The sequence below is a fragment of the Macaca fascicularis genome, chromosome 15, assembly GCF_037993035.2.
Source record: "Macaca fascicularis isolate 582-1 chromosome 15, T2T-MFA8v1.1".
Lineage (NCBI taxonomy): Eukaryota > Metazoa > Chordata > Mammalia > Primates > Cercopithecidae > Macaca > Macaca fascicularis.
Window position 1 is genome coordinate 19,186,486 of NC_088389.1, and position 14,424 is coordinate 19,200,909.

The 14,424-nt window shown below is 51.9% G+C and overlaps 2 protein-coding genes across 15 annotated transcripts in view; one reads left to right on the forward strand and one right to left on the reverse strand.

Annotated features, from left to right (window-relative positions):
* GOLGA1 (golgin A1) overlaps window positions 1-2,322 on the forward strand; it is a 69,604-nt gene extending 67,282 nt beyond the window's left edge. For all 13 annotated transcript variants that reach the window (XM_045372615.3, XM_065530079.2, XM_045372611.3 and 10 more), the window contains one exon: window positions 104-2,322. In XM_045372615.3, the coding sequence (XP_045228550.2) occupies window positions 104-184 (81 nt within the window). In that variant the 3' untranslated portion in view covers window positions 185-2,322. The remainder of the gene's footprint in view (window positions 1-103) is intronic.
* Window positions 2,323-2,952: 630 nt separating this feature from the next.
* ARPC5L (actin related protein 2/3 complex subunit 5 like) lies at window positions 2,953-11,476 on the reverse strand. 2 transcript variants are annotated; one of them, XM_065530080.2, is made up of 4 exons: window positions 11,230-11,476; window positions 6,930-7,001; window positions 5,531-5,707; window positions 2,953-3,794 (listed from the first exon to the last, which is right to left on the reverse strand). In XM_065530080.2, the coding sequence occupies exons 1-4, from the start codon at window positions 11,377-11,379 to the stop codon at window positions 3,732-3,734; spliced, it is 462 nt and encodes a 153-aa protein (XP_065386152.1). In that variant the 5' UTR covers window positions 11,380-11,476; the 3' UTR covers window positions 2,953-3,731. The 2 variants fall into 2 exon arrangements, with proteins under 2 accessions (XP_065386152.1, XP_073872685.1); XM_074016584.1 differs by lacking the exons at window positions 2,953-3,794; window positions 5,531-5,707; window positions 6,930-7,001 and adding an exon at window positions 8,743-10,876 and having other exon boundaries at window positions 11,129-11,476.
* Between the last annotated feature and the right edge of the window lie 2,948 nt (window positions 11,477-14,424).

The following is a 14,424-nucleotide window of genomic DNA, read 5'->3' on the forward strand; positions in this document are numbered from 1 at the left end:
GGGGGGCAGGAGTGACAGGCTCAGGGGAGGGGAGGGGTGGTTCAGTTTCCCTGGCACTAAGTCCTGATTTGCATCTCAGAAGCCTTTTCTGTTTCAAATGCAGATGTCATGGTTTGGGTCCAAACCAGCTCCCAAAGGCAGCATCCGGCCATCTATCTCAAACCCTCGGATACCATGGTCCTAGAGGGGACTACCCAAGGATGGAGCTCCGTGGGTTGACACTTTTTCTGTGAAAAGAACACTGACACACCAGTCTGGGTGGGTTTTTAATCACTGTAACTGCAGTATTTTGTACAAGCGTCTAAACATTGTTTACAAGACTTAAGGCCCACTTCCCTGCAGGCTGACCTGAACCTCAGGGGGTAGCTGATCCTGTCATTCTGGTCACCAAACAGGAGGGTCCTGGCACTACCCAGATTTCCACAGTGCTGCTAATATCCCAGCTCCAGCCAGCACCCCGTCTGCACCTGAGTCCTCTAACTTCACAGTAGCACTTACAGCTGAAGCCATCAGCATCTGGCAGGCACACCTGAGTCACCACGTAGCGATGCCGCGGGAGGCAGAGACGGCCCTTTGAGATGGTGCCCGGCAGGCGAAACCCACCTGCCTCTGCCAGGAACAGCCAACTCCATGGGAACTCCATAGGAGTGGCTTTTAAAAATTCAGAGAGTTAGAAGCTTTTTATCCCTTCCTCTCAAGAAAACAGTCTTTCACCTTGTCTCTCAAACCACCTAGAACTTTAGAGGATCCATCTTTAAGGGCCGGTGTGGATGAATGAGGAATATGCACCTTTCTGATGGTATCTCCACTTAAGAAAACTAGCAAATACATGAAAAGACCCTAAGTATAGTACCAAATACACTCAATTGCCTTTTTAATGAATGTACTTGTCTTGGATAGGTTGCTGGTAAACCATTTTAAACTATTTTTTATAGCTGAAGTTCTTCACTACTATAAACATGTCTTCTGTATTATAAAATCCATTTAACTGGTGTTCTTGAAATCAGAGCGTCCAGAGGGAATTCTTCCTAAAACTCGGATTCCCGTTCCTTTGTCTTCTCACTCGCACTCCGGCACTGCTCCCTCTGAAGCGCAGTGGCGTCTGTCTTGATTCTGTGCTGCACGGCCGCTGGGCAATGCAGATCACCCGTCTTCTGCTGAAGGACAGTCCGCTGTCTCCAGTGGGGCAGCAGCTGTCCCCCAGCCTTGATGGAGACATTGGGGCAGTCAACCTTGTGTGTGGAGCCACTCTCTCCCCCTTATCCCACCCCAAATACTTAAAATGACACTACACCCGGACGGCCCCCAGCTGGCTGCGGCACTTGTAGCATGCACGACTCTGGTAGTAACCGACAGAAATTTGTTTCATGGATTCCTCGTTACTGAGGAAGGGAACATGCTGGTTCTGGAAAAACCACAATATTGAATCTGAAAGGAAACAGTTTATTGTTTGATGAAAGTTTCACTGGTTAAATAAAAAACTAAATTAATAACTGGAGCTCCTAAATTTATTATCCATTATCCAGTGATGGAAAGTTGTATTTCTCAATCATGCTTAGGGCCAACATAGGTATATAAAATGTATGTCACAGAAAAACACCTATTTGCAACGTTAACCTAACGAAATTTCCATGAAGAACCAAGCCAGGGCAGCATCTCCTTTGTCCCAGCTCAGGCTCTCTGCCTTCCAGAGGCACCCTTCTCCAGTGACTGACCACCTCATCTGGCTGCTCCTTGCAGACACAGTTGTCCCTTGTTTCGAACACGAATTTCCATTTACCTGGTGGGAACACGAAACAGGAGTCTCTTCTCCAAGTTTGATGGGTAAGAGGCAGCCTTTTTTCAAAGTCAGATTTCCTTTCTCGGCTGTTCAGGAGAGCGTCTCTACGACTGGGTAGCTCAAGGCCAGCCAAAGGCAGCTACTTTTCCACGGAAGCCCGTCTGCTGCCTCCGTGGCTTCTCCAGCCCTTGAACTGGCCCCACACGCACCCCAGGTCCCACTCCTCAGCCGTTTTAGGTGTAGCTGTGGGGCCCGTTCCTAGGTCTGTACTCACTTTAGGGAGGCTTCACTGACTAGGCTTTCCTCCTGCATGTTGAATTTCCTTCAGCTTTAAGAGGAAGAGTGGAGTAAATATTCTAAGTGATTTAATGCACTTTGACTTGTATAAAACTTTGTGATAGCGACGGTATCTATAGCCCTTTATACAAGCAGTGGATCTTGAGCTCTCCTTCCATATTGTAAATAGGATTGTATTCTTGAAAACTGCTGTAGAAAATTCATCTGTGGTGCAATACACTTTTTGATTAAAGCTCTTCAATCCAGATGCAACTACAATGGATTTTACTAGTTTGGCGTGTCACTATTTCTTTGACTCATTAAATCTGGTATTTTGTGTCTCATATTTAACACTCCAAGGCCAACTTCAAGGGCTAGAGAATGTTTGTCTTTCAGAAAGAACCTCCCCCGACTGGATTTGGGTGAATAAATGTAATTTAATGAAGCCAACAGCCTCATTCTACCCCCCAAGAATTGCAGTGGTTCTGCAGAGGGGCTGAGGAGGGGAGAGCTGTGGAGGGGAGGACTGTGTCACTTTGGTCAAAGTCTGTATCCAAGGGCTCTATGACCCAGAGGAGCTTCAGGAGTGTGAATGGGGCCCTAACCTTTAACAGAATGCAAGCTGCAGTTACACGTGCTGAAAAGGAAAGAAAAGCATTTTTGCCCTTCAGAGAGGCTCTGTTATTGGTTATGGGAAACAAAATTATCCCTTCTATCTATTTGCTGATTGCTCCCCATTCCTGACGTTTAGTTCTTTAAAGAAAACTTGTCCAGGCAGCAGTGATTCTGCAGCACAGCCAACCCAGCATCAGGAAACGTGACCAGGCACATCGGAGGCCCCACCCTCAAAAGATTCCAAGTGCAATCCCACAAACTGAAGACTTCTAAAGCCTAGATCAATTATTAAATGTTTGGCACTTTATTAAATAAGCTCCAAAATTAATTACATACAAATCAAAGGAGTAAGAAACAATAAATAGTTCATTCAGCAAACACCTCTCTGCAGCAGCCAGCGGCTCTGAGGCCAAGGCTGGCGTCCTGTGGCAGAGGGCCTGTGGATTGCCATGCTCGCTCCTAGGGGTGACTCAACAGGGGCACAGGTCTACTCCTCCCACGTCGGGTTTCCGGAACAACTGAACTCTCATTCATTACCATCCCATTCATTACCATTTTTTTACATATATGAAACACACCGCAATGTATATACTAATAAGCCAAGAGCTTTATTGATGCAGCAGGCACTTTACAATGAGCCCAAGAGTGTCCACCTTCTCTGGGAAGACGGGATGTCTGTACAAACTCTTGGGTTTTTTTCCACTTCAAAAACAAGCTCTCCCGTTTACCACAGCCCTTGGATCTGCACCTGCCCAAACCATCCCTCCCCCAGTGCACACAGGTGCACCTGACCAACGCCAGCTGCCACCCTGGTAGATCGTCAAAATGTCAGTTCTGCAGTACTCGGAGACAAAGGCATAGACTATCAGATCCTAAACAGGATTTAGGAAATAGACGATTTTTCCCTCCACCTTGAAAATAAAATACATTTCAGCAGATACATGTCCTGAAATAGTTTACTTGGGAGTTCCTAGGAAGATGGTCCATTGTCAATCCCTTCTTCACCAGCCTGGGCATCCAGAATTCTTCTCAAGGTAACATGAGTCTTTTTATTTTTTTTTTAAACAGTCTTTCTTGCTGTAAGAACTCTTATAATGGAGCCTAGTCCTCCTACTGCTAAGGCCTGTGGGGGCAGGAAAAGAAAACGTGTCAGATGAGACCTGGCTGGCCAAGGGGAGCCTGGCTTGCCAGAGACAGGGGGGACGTTCCCTGACCTAGATCCATCACAGATCCCTTGAAAGAGGATCCCTGAGACAGAGCACATTCTAGGGAAGGAGCCCTGGCCTGGAGCCGTGGGGTCCTGAGAGCTGCCGGCTCTCGAGCAGAACTGGCTTGAGAACGCTGTCACCAAGCACACAAAGCAGAGCCCCTCGAGTTTCCCTTTTGAGACAGGGTGTCACTCTGTCGCCCAGATCACAGCTCACTGCACAGCCTTGATGTCCTGGGCTCAAGCGATCCTCCTGAGTACCTGGGACCACAGGTGTGTACCACCATGCCCAGCTATTTTATTTTATTTTTTTTGAGATGGAGTTTTGCTTTTGTTGCCCAGGCTAGAGTGCAATGGCAAGATCTCAGCTCACTGCAACCCCGCCTCCCCGGTTCAAGCAATTCTCCTGCCTCAGCCTCCCAAGTAGCTGGGATTACAGGCGCCCACCACCACCCCCAGCTAATTTTTGTATTTTTAGTAGAGACGGGGTTTCACCATGTTGCCCAGGCTGGTCTCGAACTACTGACCTCAGGTCATCTACCTGCCTCCACTTCCCAAAGTGTTGGGATTACAGGCGTGAGCCACTGCACCCCGCCTAATTTGTTTTTTTGTAGAGATGGGGTCTCACTACATTGCCTGGGCTGGTCTCGAACTCCTGGGCTCCAGCGATCCTCCTGCCTCAGCCTCCCAAAGTGCTGAGTTTACAGATGCACACAAGCCCACTGAGTGCCGCCTGCTGAGGTGGCTGGCAGGCACCAAGCTGCCTTAAAGGGACGAGAGGGCCTGGCCTTCCCATCGTACAGAGGACTTGTTCACTTCCTTCTGAGCCCAGGAGAGCGGAGGCCAAGGAGGCACAGCACACCCACCAGCAGACCTAAGGCCACAACCACAGCCCAGCACCAACACCGCCTTAAGGACTGGCCCACTGTAAAACCCCTCTCTTCCAACTCAACACTGAGCCTCTGAGGAAGGCAGGCACGTTAGTAACTGCCTGGTCTGCTTTAATGGTGGGCGTGCTTACTGTGGCACTAGGGGTGTGTGGGGGAAGGTGTGGGAGGCAGCCCCAGTGGTACAGGCAGGACACAGGCTGCCAAAGGCCTTGCTCTCACACAGACCCAAGCGAAGGGCAGACACAGCTCTTTCTGCTTCACCTGGATGAAGGCCATATTAAGCGAGGTCAAGGTTTCTGCCCACTGCTCACTCTGGCCTGGTAAGGCTGAGGCCAGGGCAGGAGGAAGCCCTTAGAGCTGGCTGGAGGACTTATTTCTAAGAACCCCCGAGAGCTGCCTCCACCACTGCAAAGTATCACGAAGCCCCAACCAACTAGCAAGCCCCCTTCCTACCTAGACTCCCCGACCACCTTACCATGCCGTGTTATCTGCCCACATGTCCTGTACCAAGGGCACCCTGTCCTGCCTGGCACAAATCGGCAGCTAAAAGCAAAAAAGTAACTGTGATGACCAGAAACAGCAAGTCCCTACCAGGAGCTTCCTTGGGAGAGGGAAGTGACCAGATATTCCAGATTGGGGCTCGTCCTCTGACCCCACACGCCTAGCAGACCGACCTACGTTTGTTCTGGAAAATCCGGCCTGCTGATTGAACACTGGGGCAAGCCAGGTGGCTCACTTGGGTGCATGGCAGCGTTCACATACCTTTTCGTGCCACTGGAGTAACACTGCACTGCTATTTTCTGTGGGCTTCTCAAAGCCTTTATAAATGTACTTCATTAACAAGTCAACACCGTTTCTGTCCAGTGACTGCACAGCCTGCTCAATCTCGCTGCTCTTGAAGTTTGTGAGCACTTTCAGCACCACGCCCTGGGCTCGCTCCTGCAGACGAAAAAGAGCAAGTGAGGCCCAGAGCTGTGCAGGCCGCCATGCCCCACACCAAAGCAAGGACACAGGTTTCCAGAAACACCACGCAGTTTCTAATTCGTCCAGGATGGTTAAAATAAGCAAGCTAGAAGGTCTTTTGTGTATTTAAATTTCAAAGTATCTTTTATTTATGCCAACAAGTTATTCTACTTATTTTGGGGGGAATAAGTAGTTTACTAGGACAAGTATCAACTCTGAGAGAGAGAGAAAAAATAAAAACGAGGGAAAAAGAGAGGGAGAGAGGGGCAGGGTCTCGCTCTGTTGCCTAGGCTGGAGTGCAGTGGTGCAAGCTCAGCTCACTGCAGCCTCTCCCAGGCTCAAGCAATCCTCCCACCTCAGTTAGGGCTACAGGCACATACCACCATGCCCAGCTAATTATTATTTTTTTTAATTTTTAATACTGACAAAGTCTCGCTATGTTGCCCAGGCTGGTCTCAAACTCCTGAGCTCAAGTGATCCTTCCATCTACCAAAGTGCTGGGATTACAGGCATAAACCACGGCACCCAGCCCATCACTATTTTAGATGATACCAATAAGGCCTTATTATACTCCACAATGGTGGTGGACTATCAAAAAAATCAAACCAAGTTGACTTGGCTCCAGCATCCCTCTTGTATTCACACTCAGAAGGGTGGGGCCGTTTCCCAGAACTCTGTGAAGGTGCAGCCATCGGTGACATCAAGATGCTGTCACAGCTGCTAGAATTCCGGCTGCAGGGAGACCCCTTTCCCTGAACCAAATTTTAGCCTTGGTGATGCAGTAAGCACAATTTAGTTTTTAGAAGGTAGGAAAGCATACAGGTACTTAAAATCCTTGGGCAGACAAAGCCTATTCAGGCTGTAGGAGCATAAGCACCACAGGTGAGCGAATTCATGCATTTTCCTCATCAGCCAGGGCCAGGCTGACTTCTCAGCCTACGAGGCCGCGAGCGGGAGTGAAGGCTTCCGTGGGGAGTTTCTCGTATAAACACTGACAGCTTTGATGTCAGAGGAGCCTCACCACCTAGGGAGTGCCAGGAGGCTCCCGTGGAAGCACTGCCCAGTGCCAGCTCACTCCCTCTGATGCGGATGAAACGGACGCTGCCCAGAGCCCCGAGGAGCTCACACTCCCACTGGCCAGACACCCACAGCCCTGGTCCCAACAGCACCCAGCAGAGCCGCAGCGCCACCCCTTTACCTTCACAGCTTGATTCTTGGTGTTGACGGGTGAGTTCCGCAAGGCTGCATGGAATGCCCGAAGCATGTCCCCTGTGCATCACCACCAGTTAAGGATGGCTAGGCTCAAGCATGTCCACGCTGTCATTAACAAGCTCACTTCAGAAACAGCTCAGGGAACAGTCAGATGGGATCTCATCCATACCACCCACCTTCCACGGCTTCCAGGTGGGCAGAGACTGTTTACCGCCCACACGGGGAGGGTGCAGGGCACCTCTGCCAACCATGCAAACCCTCCTTCTTCCTCCCTCTCTACCTTCCCCATCAAAGCAACTGCCCTTGAGGGGTAACTTGCTGTAAAACTGGACTGCGCTCACTTGCACCTGCTTGGTGCTGGGCACTGGATCTCCCCTGCTGGATCCTCACAGCACCCGTACATGTGAACTGGAGGCCGTTCTCATCTTCTCACTCTAAAAAGGGGGAAATGTAGGTACAAAGGGAGATCTCCCAGTTCTTCATCAATGCTCTTCATCAATTAAACTATTAAGGAAATTTAGATGTGCTAGAACTTCTAAGACCTATTGGGATCAATGAGGTCCCAACTGTTACCTGGAAAGAGTTTATCAATCTAACAGAAGCTTTTGTCAACAATGAGCCAGTCTCCACTGTTACCCCCCCCCAACTTCAGTTGCAATCCTGACAACACATTCTTTGCTGAGTTCTGAATACCCAGCATGCAAAAGAAAATTACAATCTGGGTTAGGTCCCCAAAGGTGACACCTATTTTAAACTGAATTACATCAGCCAACTTTCATTTCCTCGTGTGAAACACTGGCTTCAGCCAAAAAGCTTCAAAAATAGAACAAGGAATGGCTTCTGCCCAATCGGGTCTCTACTCCTCTTCACGCAGTGATACCCACGTGCAGACAGGAAGGGCCTTCGGAGCAGAGCTGAATCTCCTGGCTTCCCCAGTGTGAGCTCCATCTTGAGTGAGCTGGGTCTGCGCCACCAGGCGAGCCACTCCCAGCCCTGGTTCCCCAGCTCCCTGCTTGGCTCTGATCCACCTTCCACACTCAAGAGGCAGCCCAGTCCCTCTGTCTTTCAGCTCTGGAGTTTCTTTTCCCCCATCCAAACAAGGCCAGCCTGATATCAGCCACTGATAACCGCTACCTTTTTAACTCTTTTTTTTTTTTTTTTTTTTTGAGATGGAGTCTCGCTCTGTCGCCCAGGCTGGAGTGCAGTGGTGCCATCTCGGCTCACTGCAAGCTCTGCCTCCCGGGTTCATGCCATTCTCCTACTTCAGCCTCCCAAGTAGCTGGGACTACAGGCACCCACCACCACACCTAATTTTTTTTTTGTATTTTTAGTAGAGACGGGGTTTCACTGTGTTAGGCAAAATGGTCTCGATCTCCTGACCTCGTGATCCGCCAGCCTCGGCCTCACAAAGTGCTGGGATTACAGGTGTGAGCACCGTGCCCGGACCTTGTAACTCTTTTCTAAGGTGGTGGCCCCAAAGGAATAAGCAGGATCCCATAGGCTGAACAGAAAACATAGGCTCACTTGCTCTTCATATAAACCTGGCACAATTAACAAATGGAATCATTCAAATGATGGTTGGGGAAGGGCAGGGATAAAACTAGTCCACGGGGGCAAAAAGCCCCTGCTGTGGCGTTACCTCAGCACCATGTGTCCAACAATCACTCAGTCCATTGATGGGTGAGGGCCTTCAGCAGCTGGGTGATGTGGGGTGCAGGGAGGGCCTCCCTGAAATCACCTGTCATTCATGAAGCCGGCTGTCATACTTGGCTGGCTTTAGACCTTTTCAGAGAATAGGCTGTGGTGCTGGGGGAACCCTGCCCAGCCCTTGATCTCTAGATCTTCCTCAATCACGGCACAACTGACACTGTGGACCCACGATTCTCTGACGTGGGATCTCAGCTGTGGGTCATAGGCCTCTGCCCACTGGATTCCAGTGGCATCCCCAAGCTGTAACTATCAAAATGTTTCTAATTTCCTGAGGTGGAGGGGAGGGGTGCAAAATCGCTCAAAACCACTGCTCTGGCCAGAGCCCTGATCCAGAAGTCTAGAAGCTGCTTCACTGAGGGGAAAGGAACTCATACTTTTAAATCGCCACAAGGTCTCGGATCCTGTGCCTGGTGCTTTCACATGCCATCTCATTCCAAAAATCCCAGTAACAACAATCATTATCTCATTTGAAAGGCAATGGAATTGAGGCTCAGAGAACGGAAATTACCTGCACAGGGTCACAAAACTAAGCTGTCTAGATGGCCCTGGCACCCAAGCTCCTCCCACAATCCCGTGCTGCCGCTCTAGCTGCAGACCTGAGCAGACACTTGCTGTGTGCCCCCTGATGCTGATGTTAGCCCATGAGGCTCCCACAGAACCTAGGAAGCCAGCACGGCTGTCTGCCACGTCACAGAGGAGAATGCTGAGTTGTGAGAGGGTATGTGACCTATCCGAGGTCAGAGCCAGAGCATGATGGCGCGCGGTGTGCGAAGATGCACAGCCGAGTTCCTTCTACCCCATCTGCGTGATCTCCCGCCACACACACTTCCCTATATAGCCCCAGGACAGGGTCCCTCTCTGCCCTCCCCAACCCCAATCCCTCTATCCCTCTCCCTGCTCCCCTGTCCTCAATGGTCTAAGTCCAATTCTTGGCACATGATAGAGACCCAATAAATATCAGTTCCATTCTCCTCCCTACCTGGGTCCGGTATTTGCCAGGGTTTCAGTTCTCTTTATCCGCTAACCTCCCTTTCCCCAACCCCAGGTGGAACACTCTCCATGGTAACAAGGTTTCTGCCGCTGCCATGAATGGAGAAACGACCATCCCCGGGATGTGCTAAACCCAGGCCTCTAAGCAGCCTCAAGGAACCTGTCACCAGGCAGGGGAGTCCCAAGACATGACCTTCAACAAGGCTCTGCACCCAGACCAAGGCAGCAGCTGACAGGCCTGACCTCCTCATCTGTTCAATGAGGGTCCTGGGCCAAAGGCCTGACCTTGGAGCCCCCTTCAGCACTGACTCTCCATAAGCCAGGCCCTGCACCTGACTACAACCAACCTTCCCTCCTGGGGACCCTTCCCTTGACCCCATTTCATAACTAGGGTGGACTGGGGGATCCTGATGGGGCAGGAATGACAAGCTTGAATCTCCACTTCCGAAAACACATTCCTGTTCAAACCAAGTCTGAAGGTTTTCGTTTTAAAGGCACACTGAGGAGCACTGCCGGGCTCCCCCTAAAGCAGCAGGCCCCACTTTCCAAGCTGAGTCAACTGGTTCAACACCGAGAACCTGATTTATGTACAGCATGGGCCTCCAACCCTGCCCCCGCCCGTGCGGGGGGAGGGGACAGGCTTCCTGGAACACCATTTGAATAAAGAAAAATCCTTCCGGTGAGAATAAGTCAGTTTCCTGCGCTCATACTGCTAAAGGACCAAGCAAGGCTGTGACAATCACCTCTATTTTTAATCTTTTCTAAATGCTGTTTTCTGTGGCCACAAGAACAGTCATTTCCAGGCGTGGGGCTCTACTTTCACACTTCACTTCAAGGTGTCTGGTTTTTCTTAGCTCTGAACTACTAGTTCTTTCCGCTGCTTCCTGCACCAGAAGGGTACTGGGGGGAGCCAAGACTCACTTGCTGAGCGTAGCTGAGACCACCAAGGTGACCAGAGGAACCACAGGGTTTCCCTTTCTCAGCATTAAGCGGGAGGGTCAGACTGACTGGGGGAGGGGAGGCACAACCTTAGACCCCAGGGCTGAAATAGGGCGGCCGCCTCCACTCCCTCCTGGGTCCTGTCTTCCCCACAGCCGTCCACCCACCTATCTTCACGCCCTGCGGCAATCTGGCCCCGGAAGACCGCGCCCCAGCCTCACCGATCACTCGGTTACTCAGATACGGCTCACCTCCGCCCTGCCGCCGACCCAGCCCCGCCATAGGCCCGATTTCCTGCAAGGGAGGGACGGAGTGCTGGGGCCCCCAGAAAGGGACAGCGTGAGGGGACGAGGAGGCAAGAGGGGAAGAGAGCCCGGGGCGCGGGACCTGCGGGGCTACCGAGGGAGCCCGTCCACCGGGTCCAAGGGCCTGCGGGGCTGCGCTGCACAAGAAGGGGCCAGGGCTGGGGAGGAAGGACCCAGGGAGACCAGGACTCAGGGGAGCACGGCCCAGGGGAGTCAGGTCGGCAGGGAGTTGAAGGCTGACCTGAGGGGGCCGGGGGTCGGAGACAGCAGAGGCCCGCCCGAAGGGGCCCGAGAAGGTGGGAAGGCCGCGCGCAGGCCCGGACGCCGCGTCAGGAAAGGATATTGCCGCAGGAGCCCGTCCACCTCGCTCGGGTCCGGGCCTGGCTCCGCCGCCGCCGCCGCCGCCTCCTCCTGCTCGTCCACAAATTTGTTCTCATCAAATTCGTCGATGTCCACCCGGCGGAAGCGCGAGGACAGCGTGTTCCGGGCCATGGCGGGAGCTCGGCGCCCGCTCAGCCGGCTCCACTCGCGGCCCGACCTCAGCTCTGCTCCACTCGCACCGGCTCCGGCTCGGGGGCGGGAAGCGGCCACCGGGCTGCTCCCAGCACCTCCTCCACCGCCTCCGCGCGCAGCCGCCGCCGCCCGCCCACTTCCGGCACACGCCGGATCCGGAAGCGTCATCGGGGCGGGGCGGAACCTGTCCCGTGGAGTGCGGTATGGGGTTTCCGCGGCCTCAGTCTCTTTTCCGCGGAGCCTCTGTCTTACCACTGAGGAGTGGCCGCCCGGTATCCTTGCAGGCCCCGCATAGTGTGTGCCGTAATCGCGCTGGTGATCCGGCTTTCCCGCGCCTCCGAGGAACCGCTGGCCTCAGCGGGGCCCGGCGCGGGCTTCCGGGGTGATCCTTGCCTGTACGGGGGAAGACTGGGCGCCCGGGAGAAGGCTCGCGGCTCTACTTCTCGGGTGCTGGGCAGGCTTCTTGGAGAAGAAACCTTCGAGCTGATGACTGAGGGATGAGTAGGAGTTCCTGTGCCCGGGGAGTGACGCGGGAGGGGTCTGTGTCTCGGAATCTTGAACGCCGCCACACTTAGCACGAGGAGGTCGCCTTTACACAGAGGTGACCCTGTTAAAGGAGTGGGAGGCTTTAAAGACGTTTAGTGCGATCAGAGGGCTGACAAGGCGTTGAAGACATTGTGACTCGAGGGATTTTGCGGCCCCACGTGTGTAGCAGTCACCTTGACCAGGCAGTTGGGGCCCCAGGAGAGGGAGATGGCCCTGTGGCCACCGTCCTGGCAGGAGAGGCCTGGCTTGAGAGGCACATCTTGATAGAAACCAAATTCTCAGAATCTGAGATGCGGGAAAGCGGGTTAGGGAAGTCAAGGACGACTCTGAGGTGTCAGATTTGGTGCCTGGGCTGTTACCCCAGGGGTTCTGTTAATTGATCTTAGCCTTAGGGTAAGTAAAATGGGTCTTTTATATAATACTATGAAAACTGTTTTCATCTAATAGTACCCTTGTTAATAAAAGTTGGAATGTGATTCATTTTTACTGCTTCGAATACTTCTCATTGAACTGTGTCTAAAGATCAAAAAACTATTGCCAGACTATGATGCAACCTAATCTTCCGTGGTAACCAGGATACAGACTCCCATAGTGGGAAACTGGCGCTAAAGAAAAGTCTCCGCCTGTAATCCCAGCACTGCGGGAGCCGAGGCGAGCAGATCACCTGAGGTCAGAAGTTTAAGATCAACCTGAGCAAAATGCTGAAACCCCGTCTCTACTAAAAATACAAAATTAGCCGGGTGTGGTGGCGCAGGCCTGTAATCCCAGCTACTCGAGAGGCTGAGGCAGGAGAATCGCTTGAAACTGGGAGGTGGAGGTTGCAGGGAGCCGAGATCGCGCCATTGCACTCCAGCCTGAGCGACAAGAGCAAAACTCGGTCTCAAAAAAAAAAAAACAGTCTCAGGGGTCCTGGAAACACGAAAAGCCCACCTGCAATACAGTTCCATATCTGGGAAAAAGTCTTTGTGATTCAGGCCTGCCACGAGACAGCAGAAATTCATATCCCCAAAACATCCGAGTCAGAAGGAACTTGAACCCAGAAGTGCCCATTTTACCAGTAAAGAAGCAGCCCCCAAAGAAACTGGTAAATGGAATAATGTCCCTGCTCATGGTCATGGACTTTCATTCCACCCAGGGAGACAGCATTTAAAAATTCGTATTATACTATGTCAGGGCTGACAGTGTTGAGGGGGGAAAAAAATCATGCGGTGCCTGAGTGTGCCTTAGATAAAGTGATCAAAGGAGGTGTCCTGGCCGGGTGCAGTGGCTCACACCTGTAATCCCAGCACTTTGGGAGGCTGAGGTGGGCGGATCACTTGAAATCAGAAGTTCAAGACCAGCCCGGCCAACATGGCGAAACCCCCGTCTCTACTGAAAATACAAAAATTAACCAGGCAAGATGGTGTGCACCTGTAGTCCCAGCTACTCGGGAGGCTGAAGCAGGAGAATCTCCTAAACCCAGGAGACAGAGGTTGCAGTGATTGGAGATCGCACCACTGCACTCCAGCCTGGGCGACGGAACAGGACTCTGTCTCAAAAAAGAAAAAAAAAAGACCGGGCGCAGTGGCTCAGGCCTGTAATCCCAGCACTTTGGGAGGCCGAGGCTGGCAGATCACCTGAGGTCGGGATTCGAGACAGCCTGGCCAACATGGTGAAACCCTGTCTCTACAAAAACACAGAAATTAGCTGGGCATGATGGCACGCACCTGTAATCCCAGCTACTCCGGAAGTTGAGCGGGATAATCACTTGAACCCAGGAGGTGGAGGTTGCAGTGAGCCGAGATCATGCCATTGCACTCCAGCCTGGGTGACGAAACGAGATTCCATCTCAAAAAAAAAAAAAAAAAAGGTGTCCCTGAGGAGGTGACACTGAACAGAGACTGGAAGGAAATGAAGGAGGCAACTAAGCGAAGGCTTAGAGGTTGGGATGGGCTCGGTATATTTGAGAAACAGCCAGGAACAGAAGAGAGATGAGATGGGGGTTGGGAGGAGAGTAGGGCTCTGTAGGCCGAGGAAAGGACTCAGTCTTAATTCAAATGGGACAGCTCTGGAAATTCTGAGAAGAACAGTGATATGATCAGAGGTCTGAATTGTTTGAAAAGGATCTTCTAAGCAACTGTATTGAGAACACATCTGGGATCGAGAACCAAAGTAGAGAGGTGATTTAGATGGTGACAGCAACCGTCCAGGGCATAGTGGTAGCCTGAGCCAGGCAGGGGCCAATGAGGATGGTGGGAACAAGTTGGGTAAATTTTTTTTTTAATTTTTTTGAGACGGAGTTTCGCTCTTATTGCCCAGGCTGGAGTGCAATGGGGCTATCTCAGCTCACCGCAACCTCGGCCTCCCAGGTTCAAGCGATTCTCCTGCCTCAGCCTCCTGAGTAGCTGGGATTACAGGCGTGCACCACCATGCCCAGCTAATTTTGTATTTTTAGTAGAAACGGGGTTTCTCGGCCGGGCGTGGGAGCTCAAGCCTGTA